The 15,371-nt window shown below is 40.9% G+C and overlaps 2 protein-coding genes across 10 annotated transcripts in view; one reads left to right on the forward strand and one right to left on the reverse strand.

The window, feature by feature from the left end:
• Positions 1-64: 64 nt before the first annotated feature.
• On the reverse strand, positions 65-10,107 carry GTPBP6 (GTP binding protein 6 (putative)). 3 transcript variants are annotated; one of them, XM_080375328.1, is made up of 10 exons: positions 9,683-10,107; positions 7,395-7,532; positions 6,903-6,973; positions 5,600-5,730; positions 4,799-4,869; positions 4,149-4,307; positions 2,576-2,784; positions 1,639-1,817; positions 1,225-1,377; positions 65-763 (listed from the first exon to the last, which is right to left on the reverse strand). In XM_080375328.1, the coding sequence occupies exons 1-10, from the start codon at positions 10,068-10,070 to the stop codon at positions 622-624; spliced, it is 1,641 nt and encodes a 546-aa protein (XP_080231454.1). In that variant the 5' UTR covers positions 10,071-10,107; the 3' UTR covers positions 65-621. The 3 variants fall into 3 exon arrangements, with proteins under 3 accessions (XP_080231454.1, XP_080231455.1, XP_080231456.1); XM_080375329.1 differs by having other exon boundaries at positions 1,669-1,817; positions 9,683-10,105; XM_080375330.1 differs by lacking the exon at positions 9,683-10,107 and adding an exon at positions 9,486-9,654 and having other exon boundaries at positions 7,395-8,626.
• A 128-nt stretch (positions 10,108-10,235) lies between these two features.
• Positions 10,236-15,371, forward strand: part of LOC308058854 (cohesin subunit SA-2-like) — a 67,023-nt gene continuing 61,887 nt past the window's right edge. For 3 of the 7 annotated variants that reach the window (XM_080375306.1, XM_080375308.1, XM_080375309.1), the window contains exons 1-2: positions 10,236-10,365; positions 10,846-11,027. In XM_080375306.1, coding sequence (XP_080231432.1) covers positions 10,984-11,027 — 44 coding nt within the window. In that variant the 5' untranslated portion in view covers positions 10,236-10,365; positions 10,846-10,983. Of the gene's footprint in view, positions 10,366-10,845; positions 11,028-14,701; positions 14,912-15,371 lie in introns of all 7 variants that reach the window. The other 4 variants (XR_013926004.1, XM_080375305.1, XM_080375310.1 and 1 more) reach the window with 2 other exon arrangements.

Below are 15,371 nucleotides of genomic sequence, written 5' to 3' on the forward strand. Positions count from 1 at the left end.
TAACAGCTGACACAGTAATAGGCATTGTGGATAAATCACTGTAGGAAAGAAAACTGGATGGGTAAAAGATGTTCACAGCTAACTTTATTTATTGCTTATAAAAATTGTGTGGTTTTTTGCTTCACTGCAGTAAGACATGGCAGTTATTTTACTTAGGTTCATGTATTCTGCTTGAACACATATTTATCTGTTATTTATATATAGCCAACAACATTTCGTTCACTAACTTCCATTTTCCAAGGACCATCTGACAAACCGTAACAAGTATTATTCGGAAAAATGGGGTAAAAAGCTTTATTTGTATGATATAAGAAACTTGGTAATTTTCTGAAGGTTAATTCAGATGCCATCCAGTGATGTCCATGTGTTCGAGGTCCACAGCTTATATCCAACAACATTAAAAATTCAGTGCTGTTCTTGCACTTGCTGACAGAATGAAGCCCAAAACTCTTACTGTTTTCAAACAGAAGTTCTTCAGAAACAATGTCCATTTCTAAAATGTGTCAAAAACATCAACTGGGGAAGAAATATACTCTTCAACACCCAGACTAACAGGTCATTAACTTCATTCCACATCCTCTTAAAAAGAGATCAGTGTCTTTCCTAGAAAAGGATGCATCTTCATGGCATAAAAATCTTACTGTTGGGAAAGAGGTTTTTGTATTTGCCAAAAGCAGAACTGCTGATTATCACCTTCACCTTGGCTGTGCCATCTTCAGGCATGACTTCTACTTCCTGAACTGCTGCTTCTTTATAGAGCCAACTGTAAAAGTAAAAGCAATTAGCATCTTGAAAGTATGACACTGCATAAGATGTGATCTTTGTTTTAGGTCACCATGTTCCAATTCAGGTCATTTAACACTTGAAAGGCTAAGTGTTCCACTTAACTTTTTAATTACTACTTGCTGTAGGGTATAATCTTTTCATACACCTTTCAGATTTGTGTTTTTATCAGAAATCTGGCTCCAGGAGCAGTGGCATAGTCTTTCAGGAACTACGCTCTATTGTACCAACACAGAGAACTCTATGAAGGACACTTTCAGCAGCAGACTTCAGGGTATCTAATGGGGGTATTTTTTCTCAATGGGTCAGAAAACTTTGATAATTATCCTTGTAATTCTTAATGCAGGTTAAAATTAAAATGATATGATTTGGACATTAAGACAAGCAAGACTAAGAGTTTCATATTTCTCCAAGTCCTCTATAGAATTAAAAATTATTTACCTTAGCTGAGGTCCCTCTAAGTTGACGCTGACTGTCAGAATCTTCTTCCCTGTTGCTGTCAAAATTTTTTTCTCTATTTCTTCTTTCAGCTCTTCTAAACCATGTCCATGTAGAGCAGAAATGGCTAAAGCGTTTTCTTCAGTGGGTTTATACCTGAAAGGTAACAATTGCTCATACACTTGCTCATGAAGATGAGGTTGTGAAAATATTCCAGGCATGGATAATTGAACTGTCTTACTTTATACTAGCACCTTCCTACAGAGGCCATCTCTCTTATGACTTTTGTAATTAAAAGATAATTCTTTTTAAGACCATAGCTACATGTGCAAAAGATTGAGAAACATTATTAAATGTATTTAGAAGTGTGAGAGCTCTTTTCTAGATTAAGCGTAACAAGCTTTCAGAACATAAGACCTGTAAGTACACTTAGCGTCTTCTGCTTGCCTTTCTATCAAATCCACTTTGTTATGAACTTCTACCATTGAGTCCAGTAAATGGCTGGGAATATTAAGATTCTTCAGAACTGACAGAACGGTTGCTTTCTGGAGGATGGTTTCTGGATGAGTAATATCCCTCACATGAACAATCAGATCCTAGAAAGCATCAGTACACAAGACAGTTACTTAATGAAACAGCAGTTACCAGGTAGTAGAGATTTTATACTATTTTTTGTATTGCTAATTCATGTAAGATACTTTCCTATCCATTAGATAATACATTGGCAGGTTAACACTGTAAAATGAACTACAAAACCAGGTTTTTTTGCACTGTGCTGGAAGAAAAAACGTAGCAGTTTAGTCTTTCACTTCACAGTGAGTACAAGTTGTCTCCAATGTCTGTGTGGATGCAGCTTTACACTGTGCTATAACACAGGAAACTAATAAGAAAATGATTATAAAAATACATTTCTGTTTATTACATGCTGCCTGCATCACATCACAATCACCCTCTTTTAGTGCTACAGGAAACTTAAGTTAAAAACAGGTAATTCCAGAGGCTTTATTTTTTTAATTCTCAAGAAAGGTAGCCTCAACTTACTCAGATGCACTGTTCAGGTTTTCAGATATTTAATCAGCAAAATCTGATTTATCTGGTTTATGTATCATGGACAAGGACACACATACTGCAAATAAACTCTGAAATCTTCTTATCTCTAAGTGCTGTATAATTTCAAGTATCAGAAAAATGGCTTATGGTAAGATATTTACCTCATTATCTTAGAAGATTCCTATAGTCAGTCAGCTACTTCACTAAGAACAGCATACCAATTAACTTTCCCTTCTTTGAAAGGGTGAAGATTATCTGAAAGGAAATCCATTTGATTTCTCAATTTTTATAGTCAACAACTTACAGAGTAAGCCACTTCTTCTAATGTAGCCGAAAAGGACTCAACCAGATTATGTGGAAGATCAGTCAGAAACCCAATGGTGTCAATATAAATAACTGCCATATGCGAAGGAAGATAGCCAGCATGGGCTGTAATATCAAGAGTGGCAAACAGCTGATCTCTGGGTTGAAGTCCTGCTTCCCCAGTCAAGGCTTTGATTAAGGTAGTTTTTCCTAATTAAAGAAAAAAAGGACAAGATTTTAATGGCTTGTCTCATGTAAAAATCTAATTTGCAAGGCTCAGGTGAGTTGTATGATGTAACAGATCTTTTCATATCCATTTCACCAATTTAAATCTAGCCTATGATTAGGTATCTATATGATGTTAGGAAATCCAAACACAAGTCTTTACTTTTATAACTTTGACTTGGATTTAAGGCCACATCTAGAAGCTATGCTGTGAAATCATAAAATGATCAAAGACTGAGCTGACCTGCAAAGCGACCTACCCACCCCTCTCACCTCTAAGACCATCTGAAGAGCACTGCTGTGACAGCACTAGGAAGCACACACATATGCACTCCTCAGTGCTTCTGTTACCAAATAAAACAATTCAACACTTACTTGTTAAATCCAACAGTAAACAGAAGCACTAATAATATGTAGCTTATTAGGTTTATGCTGTTATTGGGTGCTTCCTTATGAACATAACACTGAGACATTAATTTACCTCAATGAGTATTTCACAGAATTTAGTCATTAAAGTGCTCAGTATATACGCCAGTTAAAGTATTTCGATTATGTGCACAAAACTGTAATATATATACACATTTTGTTGATTCTCCAATTTCAAAAGTATGGAGGTAAGACTTTAAGAAAAACATATGGTGTAATCCAAATCTTTGAGTGTATAACTGGTAACAAAATTAGTGCAAGGTAAGTTTGTTTTTATAAAGATGATGACTCAGAAAATGAAATGGTCTTAACATAATGTAACCTGAAAAAAGTGTCTAGCCCAAAGTCTATTTATGCCTTGTGTATGAATTTACTTGTATAAGCTCTAAAAAAAAAAAGGAAAAAAGTGTTTAGCTTTTTTTAGATTCTTTTATAAACACATCTCAGAACACTATATGTCAATCAATGAAAAGCTACAGTACTTAAGCACGTTTCTCAGATCAACTGCCAACTCTCCCGAATTCTCCTCCAATGCCTCAAGCCTTCACAGCACCTAAACACCCACATACTTTTACTTACACAAACTCTATCCATTCTTGATCAAGTAATAGAGATTCATATACGGGAACACTAACAGTACAGTCCTCAGCAGTATATGTAAAATATTTTTAGTGCAATAGGTGCTAGGCATTTCTCCAAAATGTGCTCAAGACTGGAAAAAAAAATTAATACAAATATAACTACAACAAGCATAATTTGCTTTCCTAACTATATAATAATTGACATACATTCATTACACAATTTAAAAAATAATTAAAATACAAAGCCTATTCACACTGAAGTAAGATTCTGGCTAGAGTTTCTAATTAGAAATTACATAATGTAAGATCTTTTGTGTTACGATTTCCTGAGTTTTTGCTTACCACAATTAGTATAGCCCATTACTGAGATAATGGGAAACTCGCGTTTTCTGCGCTGAGTTCTAAGTAAAGACCTTTTTCTTCTTAGTTTCTCCAGGGCATTCCTAATTTTAAGTTCTTTCTCCTTCAAGATACGATTCTGTGTCTCCATGAATGTTTCACCTGAAAAATACAAATGAATAATTGGCAGATTAGCCTACAAAAGGAAGAGTAAGCCAAGTGATATTGTGCATTTGGAAATCAAGTGAGTTGGCACTAGGGCATATGAAGTTATAAATAAGCAACCAAACCCATGTATTCTTGCCTAAGAGTCAGAGTGGTAAGTAGTTAACAAAATATATGCTAAGCATTCTAGAATAACCACGTACACTCATGATAAACTCCTCTGGCAGCAATTAGTCTGTCCACGGCCACTTATTGACTCAGTACAGACTAAAACTTTATTATTTAGGTTACCTTCCAATGAATTTTTGTACATTCATCCAAAAAATTTTGTACATTGTACATTAATTGTAAATTCAATTAATTAGATGCAGAACACAAACAGTTTTTTCCTCCTGGCCTCCTCCAAATAAAGTAAGATGCAACAGAACTTGTTTAAAGGCTACTGAGAAAAAAAAATCCTGTAATTCATGAGAATATTTAGACTTTACCTGAGCCCATGATGTATCTCGATCCACCTCTTTGCTGATCTAGCTGAGACACCTCATTTTTCAGATTTGATCTGGCAATGGAGTAACAGTTAATTAGAAGCGATTTACTTTAATCGAGCTATCCTAAAAAGCCTAATCAAGCTATCCTAAAAAGCCTAACAAATGTGAAGCAGGAGTAATATTCTAACAGTACAAATAAAAACACTAAATGACAGAGCTCTAAATATAACACGGTCATGTTGAGAAGCCTGGTGAAAAAAATCCAGATTTTCCTGGCTCCTCAATTGTGGAGCATGCAACAATCTTAGCAAATTGTAACGGCTATTCTGAAATGTCAGAGCCAAAGATGCCTCTGATAAATCCATGCAACTCACACCATCTGCCATGTACAAATATTTCTATGCCACTTAATGTAGAAATGTGGAAAATCAAGATACAAATTAATGCCTTTAATCTTCCTTGTTTATAGCCTTCCTTACTAAACCCACCAATAATATATATGGGATACACATATCCAATTCCTATATATCTTCCACATTAAAAAGAACGGAGACCTTTTAATGAAAAATATCTTTTGTAAGGTTATCTATTGAACACTTCCTGGTTTTGCCTGTTAGCACTGCAGAAGCTTGAAACAAAGACATAGCAAGTATTTCTACGATCTAATCAATCATTGAACATACTATGCAAGCACTGGAACAATGTTATTTTTCTTTACAGTACAGTATTACCATTTCTGTTAAAGAAAACAGTCACTAAAATATATAAATATCAGTATGTGGTTTGCAGAGCTTGAGGTACCTGAGAAGTGGAATTTCAGCCAACGCTATCTGAAGTTTTGCTTCTTTGGTCCGGGCATTACAACGAAAAATGTGAAGTACAACAGTGTATCTGTCAAAGACTTTCACGCCCCAGGCATCTTCTAGTTCTTTCTTTAGCCATGCAAGACAAAATAACCTACATGTCTTCTGTCCCGCACAGTAACAGCAGATCAGTTCTGACACAGCACTACAATTAGCTGATGGACACCTGAACTCAAGAGGATCTCAGGATTCCATTTCAATGGATGGGCAACAATTATAAGCACGCAAAGGCAAAATTTGGTTGACCACAAAGAAAAGCGATAAAGAGAGTTTAGAAGATAGAACTTTATGTCTAGGGCCATCAACAGTGTTAAATTGCTCTTAAGATCTAGATTTGTGAAATTTTCTTAAACAAATATAGTACTGAAAGAACTCATACTATAAATTAAGGAATAAATATTAGGAAATCAAAATCAAACATTTTCAGCTTCCCTTTCATCAATACATTGAAGTGCCTGACATAACTATCAGAGCTATTTACCATCTCTGTTCATTTTATAATCAAAGAAAGCATTCAAAACTACCAACAAAGCATTGTTTGCTTGCAGAGTTTGTAGGCACTTTACACCCCACATGATGCTGTACATGCAAAAAACCCCTAAGTATTTATTTCAGTTTGTCTAAGCATTTCAATATATAGTTCATGCACCAATTCTTTTACTGCCAATGTTAAAAAAAAGTGAAGCATGTTCCCTCAGTGTAATCCATCCATTTACAATGTGGTTTCTTTTTAACGGTTGGGCATGAAAGTTTAAATATTTGATACATTCAAGTATAAGCTTGTTCTAAAATTGCACCTCATATTCAAAATAAAACACAGTATCCACAGAACTCTAGGACATAAATACACGATCCATATAGGTATAGAAACTTGTGAATATAGCTAATCTGAAATGCTGACATTCTTTGCAACAAAAGCTGTGTTATCACCTCTGTTTTGTAAAAGAGACCTTCAGTAACTTTTCTAACATTTTAAGCAGGGCCAGTGGGAAATACAGGAGCAGAGTCTATACCAAATGGCTACCAGGCTGCTGGAAAACTCCAGGCATGAGAGCCTGAAACACATATATCAACTGGACAAATGTAATAGGAATTAAGTTTCCTTTCAACAACACTCAGTCCAGACGGCTTCATATATTACCATTTGCAAATTCAGAGTCATAACTGACCCTACTTCTCACAACATAAACAGCTTCCAAATAATAGTGTAAAGAATATGATTTGGTATCTTACTGAATTACCTTTGTTAGTGAAGATATTCTTTCCACATTCAAGAAGACAGCTGTCACGTGGGGCAATTTTTTAATCTTTTCTAAAAGATGGATAACCATTGCAAAATACAGTGTTAAATGTCAAATCTCTTTTTAAAATTCACAGATTATAACACGATTTTCCAGTGAGCAGAATGCTCATAAATATCAAATGGCATCACATTCTCTGTTCACAGTTGTAATTGCACTAATTTAGTACTATGTCAAGAACACCTGCCAGTTTCACTTATGTCAATCACATAAACATTGGGATTAAGTTGCCTCACACATTTTCAGTGAGCAGGGGTTATTTCTCTCCTGCTTTTGTAACCTTAAAATATTCTTTGAAGACTGTTTGCAAACCTGTAGGATGGATTAAAAAAGCTGTCACTCTCTTCAGCTTTCATACCTATCCTTACACAGTTCAGACACAGAAGTCTTCCATTCATAATCATGCACTGCTAAAAAAATCTCAGTCCTTACCTGTCAAAATCTGAAAGTTTCCTTTGCCAAAAATAAATTTCTTGTCAGGATTTTTTGTAGGAATAATTATTTTCTCTAAAACTGTCCAGTTCTGAAGTGTATCTACAAGAGCAACAGCTTCAGCAATCTGTAATTCAGCTTTAGGAACACACACAGAAAAGAAAAAAAAAATATTGTAATATACCATCATTAACTTTGTTCAGATTTCCAATAACTGGTATGTGCATAACAGAGAGACTAAGCTACGCTGAAATTCTACTATGGTATTGATTTCAACCGCCAGCACCAGGAGCAAAATGTCTTACTGCTAATCAGAGCAACAAAACTTCTAGTTTGATGCAACTTTCTCACACAAAGCATCTTTCTGCCAGTAAAAATTATTTCCTTGCTTGTTGATTTAGAAGAATTTTTATTTGCATTGTCAGCAAAGAAATTACCAAGCTTTTTGCCTCAACAAGTGAAATGAGTAACTAGCTGGAAAATAAACTGTTATTTCAGATGAGCACAAAACCATGTGATTAATTCCTTGCTGTTTTGTGGCAATATTTAAAGCAGGAGTCCTCAAACTACGGCCCACGGGCCGGATATGGCCCCCAGTGTCCTCAGTCTGGCCCCCAGTATTTACAGAACCCCCCCACCCCATCCCTGCCGGGGGTTGGGGGGGGGAAACCAAGCAGCCGCAGATGACTGCCTGCCACTGCATCCACGCGCTGGCACCGTTTAAAAAGTTTGAGAACCCCTGCTTTAAAGGATTACTAATACAGCTTATCCAGCTGCTAACTTCACTGCAACTCATTCATAAAGGACCTACACTGATTTATGACTTGCTAAAACCAGCATATTCCAATCCTGTATTCTGGTTCATCAGTTTTTTGTTTTTTTTTTTTTTTTTTTTAAACATCTACATGGCAAAGCATTGGTTTTTGAGGACTTGAAATCATGAAGACTACACCAGCATAATATCAGATCAGTAGATCTAGTTTCGATTTGCCAAACTTTCCCTCTTTTCGTAACACATTTGTCAAGTTTCTCTGGATAGCAAAACATGATTTGTGTATTAAATAATTACCTTGGTTCAAAAGGTAATATATTTCTAAAGATAACCATGATCCTCTTTCTCCTCATACTGTTAGTGTTGCCTGTAAAATGCACAGATTTCCTGTTGCACCTGTGGTGTTTCAACAACCACTCCAAAACATTTGTTCAGACTTCAGGCTCTTCATCTGGAGGGCCTAAATAAATGGAAAGGGATCTCTGCTATTCTTCTGTATGCCTGGACAGAAAGGTGCCTTCATACTTATTTTTCAGTTGTAAAATGGAGTGCTTATGTAAATTCTGAAAAAGTTACAAACTTCACTCTGCAACGTGGTAATTTTTTATGATTAGCAGCACTAGTAAAACTAAATGAGATTTAGGTTCACAGCATAATAAATACATACACGGTAGTTATTGTTGCGTTCAAACTATCTACAAAAAGCTAACTTACAAGATGCTCTGTCCTTTCTGTCACAACTTTGTAACTAAGAGAAGTGTTTGGAGAATCACGAAGTCACGTTCATCCTGTATCTTAATTGTACATAATTAATAAACCTATACTAGCTAGCTACGAGGATTTCTGAGAGAAATCTGAAAGCAACGCTAACCAAGGTCCTTACAGAGGAATTACTGGTGACTGCATCGCTAAGTAACTGCACACAGGCACTTCTTCAAGCCCACGGGAGGACCTATACAGGACCTCACCTTCACTGCGCTCTCTTTTATAGACAGGAGGGAGTTCCTGCTCCTTCAGCCAGCTCCTTCGCAGGCCGAAGGCCGCAGGGCTCCCGCCTGCCCGGCCGGGCCGCAGGGCTGAACGCCATTACCCTGCGGCTCCCAAGGAAACCCGGCCGTGTCCTTACAGCAGCCCCAACACCCCGCGCCGAGCCGTTCTGCTGCCCAAGCCCGGTCAGCGAGACACACGGGGCAGAGCACGGCGCTGCCAAGCCCGAGCGCACACCGCCTCGTAACGGGTCATCAGAGAAAAAACACGGCGGCCTAGGGCGCTCCTCTGAGCCTGCTCCTCGCCACCGCCCAGCCATCGCGCAGCCTTACCGCCGTTACACCGGGGCCACCTCACGCTACCGGCACCAACGCCCTGCCCGCCACCCCGCGGGCCGCGGGGCTCTACCGCAGGGGGAAGCCCAGAAGCTAGGCGGGCGGGGGGCGGGCGGCGTGTGGCGGCTGGCTGCCGGGACCCGGGGGGTCGGGGCGGGGGTGTTACCGGCCGGCAGCCCGGCGCCGCCACGCACCCGAGGTGAGCGGCGACTTCTTCGGGCCCCACTTGACAGCCGGGTGCACCACGGCCACGCGCTGCACGCCGGGCCCCAGCGCCAGCGGGGAGGGGCCCAGCAGCTCCTCCACACCCTCCTCGTCTTCATCCTCGTCCTCATCGAGCTCATCCACCACCTCCTCCTCCTCCTCCTCCTCGCTGGCCCCCGCCACCCCCTTTCGCCACCCTCCGCCGCCCGCCCGCGGTGGCCCGCCTCTGCCCGGCGGCCGCTGGGGAGCCCGCAGGCGAACGACGGCGCTGAGCGGGCGGGTGCACAACGGCCCGGCGCGGCAGCGGGCCCCGCCGAGAGCCGCCGCAGCCCGCCAGCAGCGCAGCAGCAGCGACTGCGAGAGGCGGCCGGGCCCCATCACGCGGCTGCTGGCAGCGCCTCGCCAGCCCCGCCGCGGGAGAGGCTGCGGGGAGGGGCCGCTGCGGGGCCCGCCCCTCCGCCCTCGCCCCGGCCGCTACGGAAGCCCCACGGCGCCGCAGCCCCGCCCACCGGTGCGCTAGTGGACCACGTGACAGCGATCCCGCCTCTGATAGGCCGGGCGGCGCCCGGGGCCGGCCGTGATTGATGCGGGGCCGGAGCCGGAGCCAGGGCCCCTGCGGCGGGGGGCGGTGTGGGCGCGCGCACGGCCCTGCGTAACGGCATCCGCGGGGCAGGTGAGTGGCGCGCGCGGCCGCCGTCGCGCTCCCCGCCTGGGCCGCGGCCGCCGCCTCCCCTCCCAGCCGCGGCAGCGAGCGGCTCCGCGGCCGGCCCGCCGCCGCACGGCTGCGTGCGTGTCTGTGCGGGTGGCTGGGGGTCCCGGGCCGGCCCGCCGCCCGGTCACGTCACCTCCCGGCGGCGGCGCCCCTGAGGCGGCCGGCCTGTGCGGGGCGCGGTGCTGCCGGCGTCCCGGCGCTAGCCCGAGGGGCGGCGGGTGTGGGCCCTGCGGCCCTGGTGGCTCTGGCGGCCGGCGGCTTTGTACGCGCTGGCTCTTCGGCGCTCCCGCCAGGTGCAGCGCTCCCGCCCCCCGGTTCTCCTCTTCGAATTAATTTTTTCCTCGAAGTTGCATCCCCTTCTGCGAGTTGGAGTTGCGGGGGACTTTCCTGTTTGAAGGGAGCTGCCTAGAATTAACTCGCTTTGTTTTCTTTTCTTGACAGTTTTTGGCTGCTGCTTCGCCCGCAAGAGCCAAAGCTTTGTTAAAGGTTTCTAACACCACCGATCTCGGTGAAGTTTCCTCGGGAGCGGTGCTGGTGATGTTAGCCTGCTGTCTGTGCTGCTGAAATAATGCAGCAGAAATGATAGCCGAGCCCAACGCAGCCACTCACCTTCCCGGCCGAAAGTAAGACGTGGCACAGGTTGCCGGTAACATTTTTTTGGTAAATGGGTGCTGCCCTTTGAGTTTGCGCCCTGCAGATACTGGGGCAGTCTGCAATGTGTTATTTTGGATGGGAGGGGGGAAAAATAGGATTTGGTGGGCACTATGTCTTGTTACTAATGTCTTCATTTTATTCCCTTTTATGTGTTGTTTAGCATTTTCTTAAATGTAGTCGTTTATGCTGATTGACAGAGAGCCTTACAAGCTTTTCTGTGCCTTATTCACTACGGTGCAAATGAACCTACTCTGGAAAAAAAAAAGGGCAAATTCATAGCCAACTTGTGTTCACTTTAGTGGTGAGTTTGGGGATGCTGAGGGGGAAGAGTGCTAAGTAATCTGTAGCCTCCCTATTGGCACTGAAGGGAGCATTGCTTCTTTGTAGCTGTTTTTATCGGAGATGCATCAAGCCTCCTCTTTTTCGTGATATATTTTTTCACTCATCAGTTGAGATATCTATAAACCAAATGTGTTCATGTCATTGCTTATAGAATGGGATTTAGAAGCTCTAGCTATACTAGAGCAGATACAAAGAAATAAAAGGTAAAGCATTTGGGCATATCTTGTCTAGTTTCAAAGAGTGAAGCTTCTTGGGTGTCCAGTGTGGCGTGCTTTGAACTTATTGCAGCCCAATATTTGTTGATCTTACCGCCTTCTGAAAAAGTCTGCTACAGGTCTTTTGCTTCGTTAAGCTTTAACGAAAGCTGAGAGATGTGTTCCTCATAGTCTGTGATGACATCTAATAGAGCTTCCCATATGTCCTTCCTGGTATGTTTCATCTGAGGCCAGCCTCTTGGTTTCAGAAGTGTCAGGAAGGCACCTGGCAGTTGTTTAGCTGAGATTTTTATGTTGCTTCTAAAACATGAAGCAGTTTTGTTGAAATTTACAATTTTAAGGATCTACAGGTAGTAGATCCAGTAACATAGAATAATTGTTCCTCTTGTTCCTCTTACACAGCTAGTGTAATATGTTATCTCTTTGGTAAAGAAAGAGTGTGTTTTTTTTTTTTTTTTTTAAAGTGTGAATCACTAAATCTGCTCCAAATCTTTATTAAGATGAGAAGATGGAATTTGGAAATTCTCACGGTAGTAGTCTGTTTGAAGACTAGACAAAGGACTTTACTTCCTTCCTACTTCAAGTGTTTGTATCTTATCAGTAATACTTCAAGTGCTAGTGAAAGGACTATATAGTGGCAGGAATGCGAGATAGAAATGCATCTGAGCCATGTGGAACAGGGTATAAAGGTGAAAGTTAGCATGAGACAGGAATGGAATTCTGCCTGTGATTTCTTAGGGATTGCTGATGGAAACAAAGTAAATGGCTGAGAATGGTTACCAGTGCAGTTACCAGCGCGTGCAGCAGTGAATTTAGGTATGCAAAAATACTCAGTATGGTGTAGACTAACAGCGGGGAGCAAAAAGAAAAACAACCTAGTTCAAAATTTGTCAAACCTACTGTTGAACTTCTATAGTTGAAAAGATGTTACATGTATGAGGATCACTGCAGAAGTGATCATGTTATCCTCAACTAGGTACAGTGGTTCCTATTTTGCTCAAGAAGATAAGAGGATGTTCTTCAACAGAAACTTAGCTGTGCAAATAAAAACTCCATTGAAATACCTTGTTTAGTTTGTAAGTGGTTTCATGGGGTTCAGTTTCTTGGCTGTGGTCTAGTTCCTGCAAATGTTTAAGTACCTGCCTTATGAATAGCCTTACTGGAAACATCAGTATTAAAACAAAAACAAAAAAAAAAAAGAAATGTGAGTATTTGTAGTATCTAGGTTTAAAAAGTATCTTACTTTTGTGTAGGTTGTCTGTTGTGGCATGGTTTGTCTTGTGACATTGCTATGTGCTGTGGTGCACTGAGAACCAAAACAATTCAGAACCTGAATGGCTTTTTAATGTTAGTGTTTAGTGCTTAGTTACATTTGTTGAGTGTTTAAGACAGATGTTTAGTGCATGTGTGAAAGCTACGCTGACTGGTTTCATCACAGAGAGGTTGTTTTACTTGGCATTGTTAGCTCAACATGAGGAAGCTGTATGTATATCAACAGTCTTCTCATTCTTGCAGGTTTTGCTGAGCTTTGGTAAGCATGTGCTGTTTCATATACCAGGCATTCACTTACTTTCTTGAGTCCCTTTTGCTACAGGTACATGTTGCCTGGCATAAGCTGACAAAGTAGGTGGCGCAGGGCCAGTAGATACCATCTGTGGTGCCATCCTTCAGGATGTTCTTGGGAAAAAGATGCATGAGTTAAAGCTTCAAAGACATATATTCTAGACAGACATACTAAAAGCAGTACATGATCAGTACTTGACTGTACTATCCTGCAGCAGTTCTGATTTTTTTATTACTTAAATGTTTTAGTTCAACTTGGACTCAATTGTAGTTGCTGTAATCAAATGCAGTGCATTTATTTTTGCTATGGGATGGAGCAAGTTGCTAAATAGTACAAGCAAACAATTCAGGAAAGTTGTTTGAGAGTGTGTTGAGGATTATGTTGAGGTATAGTGCAGAAACTGGTAACGCACATTACCAGAATGTTGGCTGGCATCTGAGTTACAGTTCTAGTGAAACAATGCAAGTAAGAACTTGTTAGTCCAGCCCCATAATGTTGAATTCTGCTTTGAAATCAAGAGTGAAAGGATTTAATCACACAGGAGAAGCAGCTCCTTGAGAAACATGTTTGGATTCTTTTTGTTTATTTGTGGTCTGTAGAAGAATCTGTGAAGAGCTAACTGGCATCAGAAAAGTGATAGATACTGCTATTTCTCGCTGCTTGTTCTTTTCAACTAGAAAGTCTCTGGTGCTGCTTGAGATACTTAATCTCTGTGGCTTGCAATTACAAATCAAAGAAAACACTTGAAGTCTTCTGCAAACTGTTGCTTATTGCATACTGACTCAGTGGTGGACTATATAGTTCATCCCTTTTTTTTTTTTTCCCCCGTAACATGCAGAAGTGCAGACAGCTAATGTAAGGATTGGTTTATCTTGAAATATTTTCTTGGTTTCCATCTGTCAAACACTGTGCTGCGTTTTGAACTTTTCTATGACAAGACATTAATTTAATTTAACTTTCATGGGACTTTTTTCTGTAGGGAAGTTCAGTATTTGTATAACATGTATTTAGCAATTTGATATCTTTTTATAGAATTTCATATTTATATAGGATTTTTATAGGAGTTTTTGGAAGCCTAATTTGACATCACTTATAGTGAAGTGTCCCAACAGGTCGAAAAAGTACGTAGAGTTGTGTTTAGATAAAAACTTCTGTCTGCTTTCAGTAACAAAATAACATCAGGACCTTGGTCCTGTAGTTGATACTGTTCATCCTCAGGATTTGCTTTGCAGAGGCAGTGTCTGAAACAGTCTCGGGAAGAACACCAACAACAGTGCTTATCTGGCATTGATAAACCTAGCTGAAGTTGAGCTGGCTCTGCATTCATAGCATAGTTAATTCTCCATCTGGGTTAGTGAACACTGGATATTGGAGAGCTGACTATCTGACAGTATAATACACTGCTTTTTTTAGTTCATAAAGTGGTCACTTGTGTTAGTACACTCTCTTGTTGCAGCAGTATCACGAAAATAAAAGTGACTGTATAGTCTCATATTTACTTTCTTTTTGTGCCTTCTTATAGTACAAGTCTCAACTGGCTTCATGTCCTGGCCACAGTAGTTTAAAAGGAGGCCATAGCAGCCAGCTACCAGTACTGGACCTGCTGCACAAGTGGGATCCAGCTCGTCCGCCTAAACATGACCTTTGGCAAAGCATATTGTTAGCATTGGGAATGATGAAAAGTGGCATGATTTCATTGCAGATAAATGTATGGCTTCAGATCTCCCAGAAGGTGCATTTTTATTTATAAAATTATTCCTTTGTTGTATTAGCAATGACCTGCAAATGAAATTTCTTATGTGTCTTTTTTTTCTTCAGCATGTTTTATAGACAAAGTAGAACAGTTTCTTCCTCTCATTTTAAATTGTAGACCCACCAAATGTTATTGCCTTGTTTTGTTTAGAGCACCCACAAACTGAATGAATACCTGTGTTATTGATTTATGGTGCGAAGCTCTTAAGTCAACAAAGGCTGCCTTAAGTCAACATCAGCTTTCCGGTTCATTTACTTACTTTCTACTTCCTTGATATCTTTGATTGTTTTGCTAGTTTTCTAATTATCTGTATACCTTACAGGAAAGCCAATAGTTTCAAAAAGGCCCTAAATTTCTGTTGTACTTCTAAAGTTAGTTGTTTGGCTTTTGGTAACAAAATGAAAAACTTCCAAATGATTCACTAAAAATATTAAAATAC

This window comes from Falco punctatus (assembly GCF_963210335.1).
Source record: "Falco punctatus genome assembly, chromosome: 2".
Classification (NCBI taxonomy): domain Eukaryota; kingdom Metazoa; phylum Chordata; class Aves; order Falconiformes; family Falconidae; genus Falco; species Falco punctatus.

Coding starts and splice junctions, on each gene's coding strand:
- GTPBP6 (XM_080375328.1), bottom strand. CDS start 10,070: ATGGGGCCCGGCCGCCTCTCGCAGTCGCTGCTGCTGCGCTGCTGGCGG. Junction 1,378..1,638: donor GACGCTAAGTGTACTTACAG/GTCTTATGTTCT, acceptor GTTACCTTTCAG/GTATAAACCCACTGAAGAAA. Junction 764..1,224: donor TTAGAGGGACCTCAGCTAAG/GTAAATAATTTT, acceptor TTACTTTTACAG/TTGGCTCTATAAAGAAGCAG.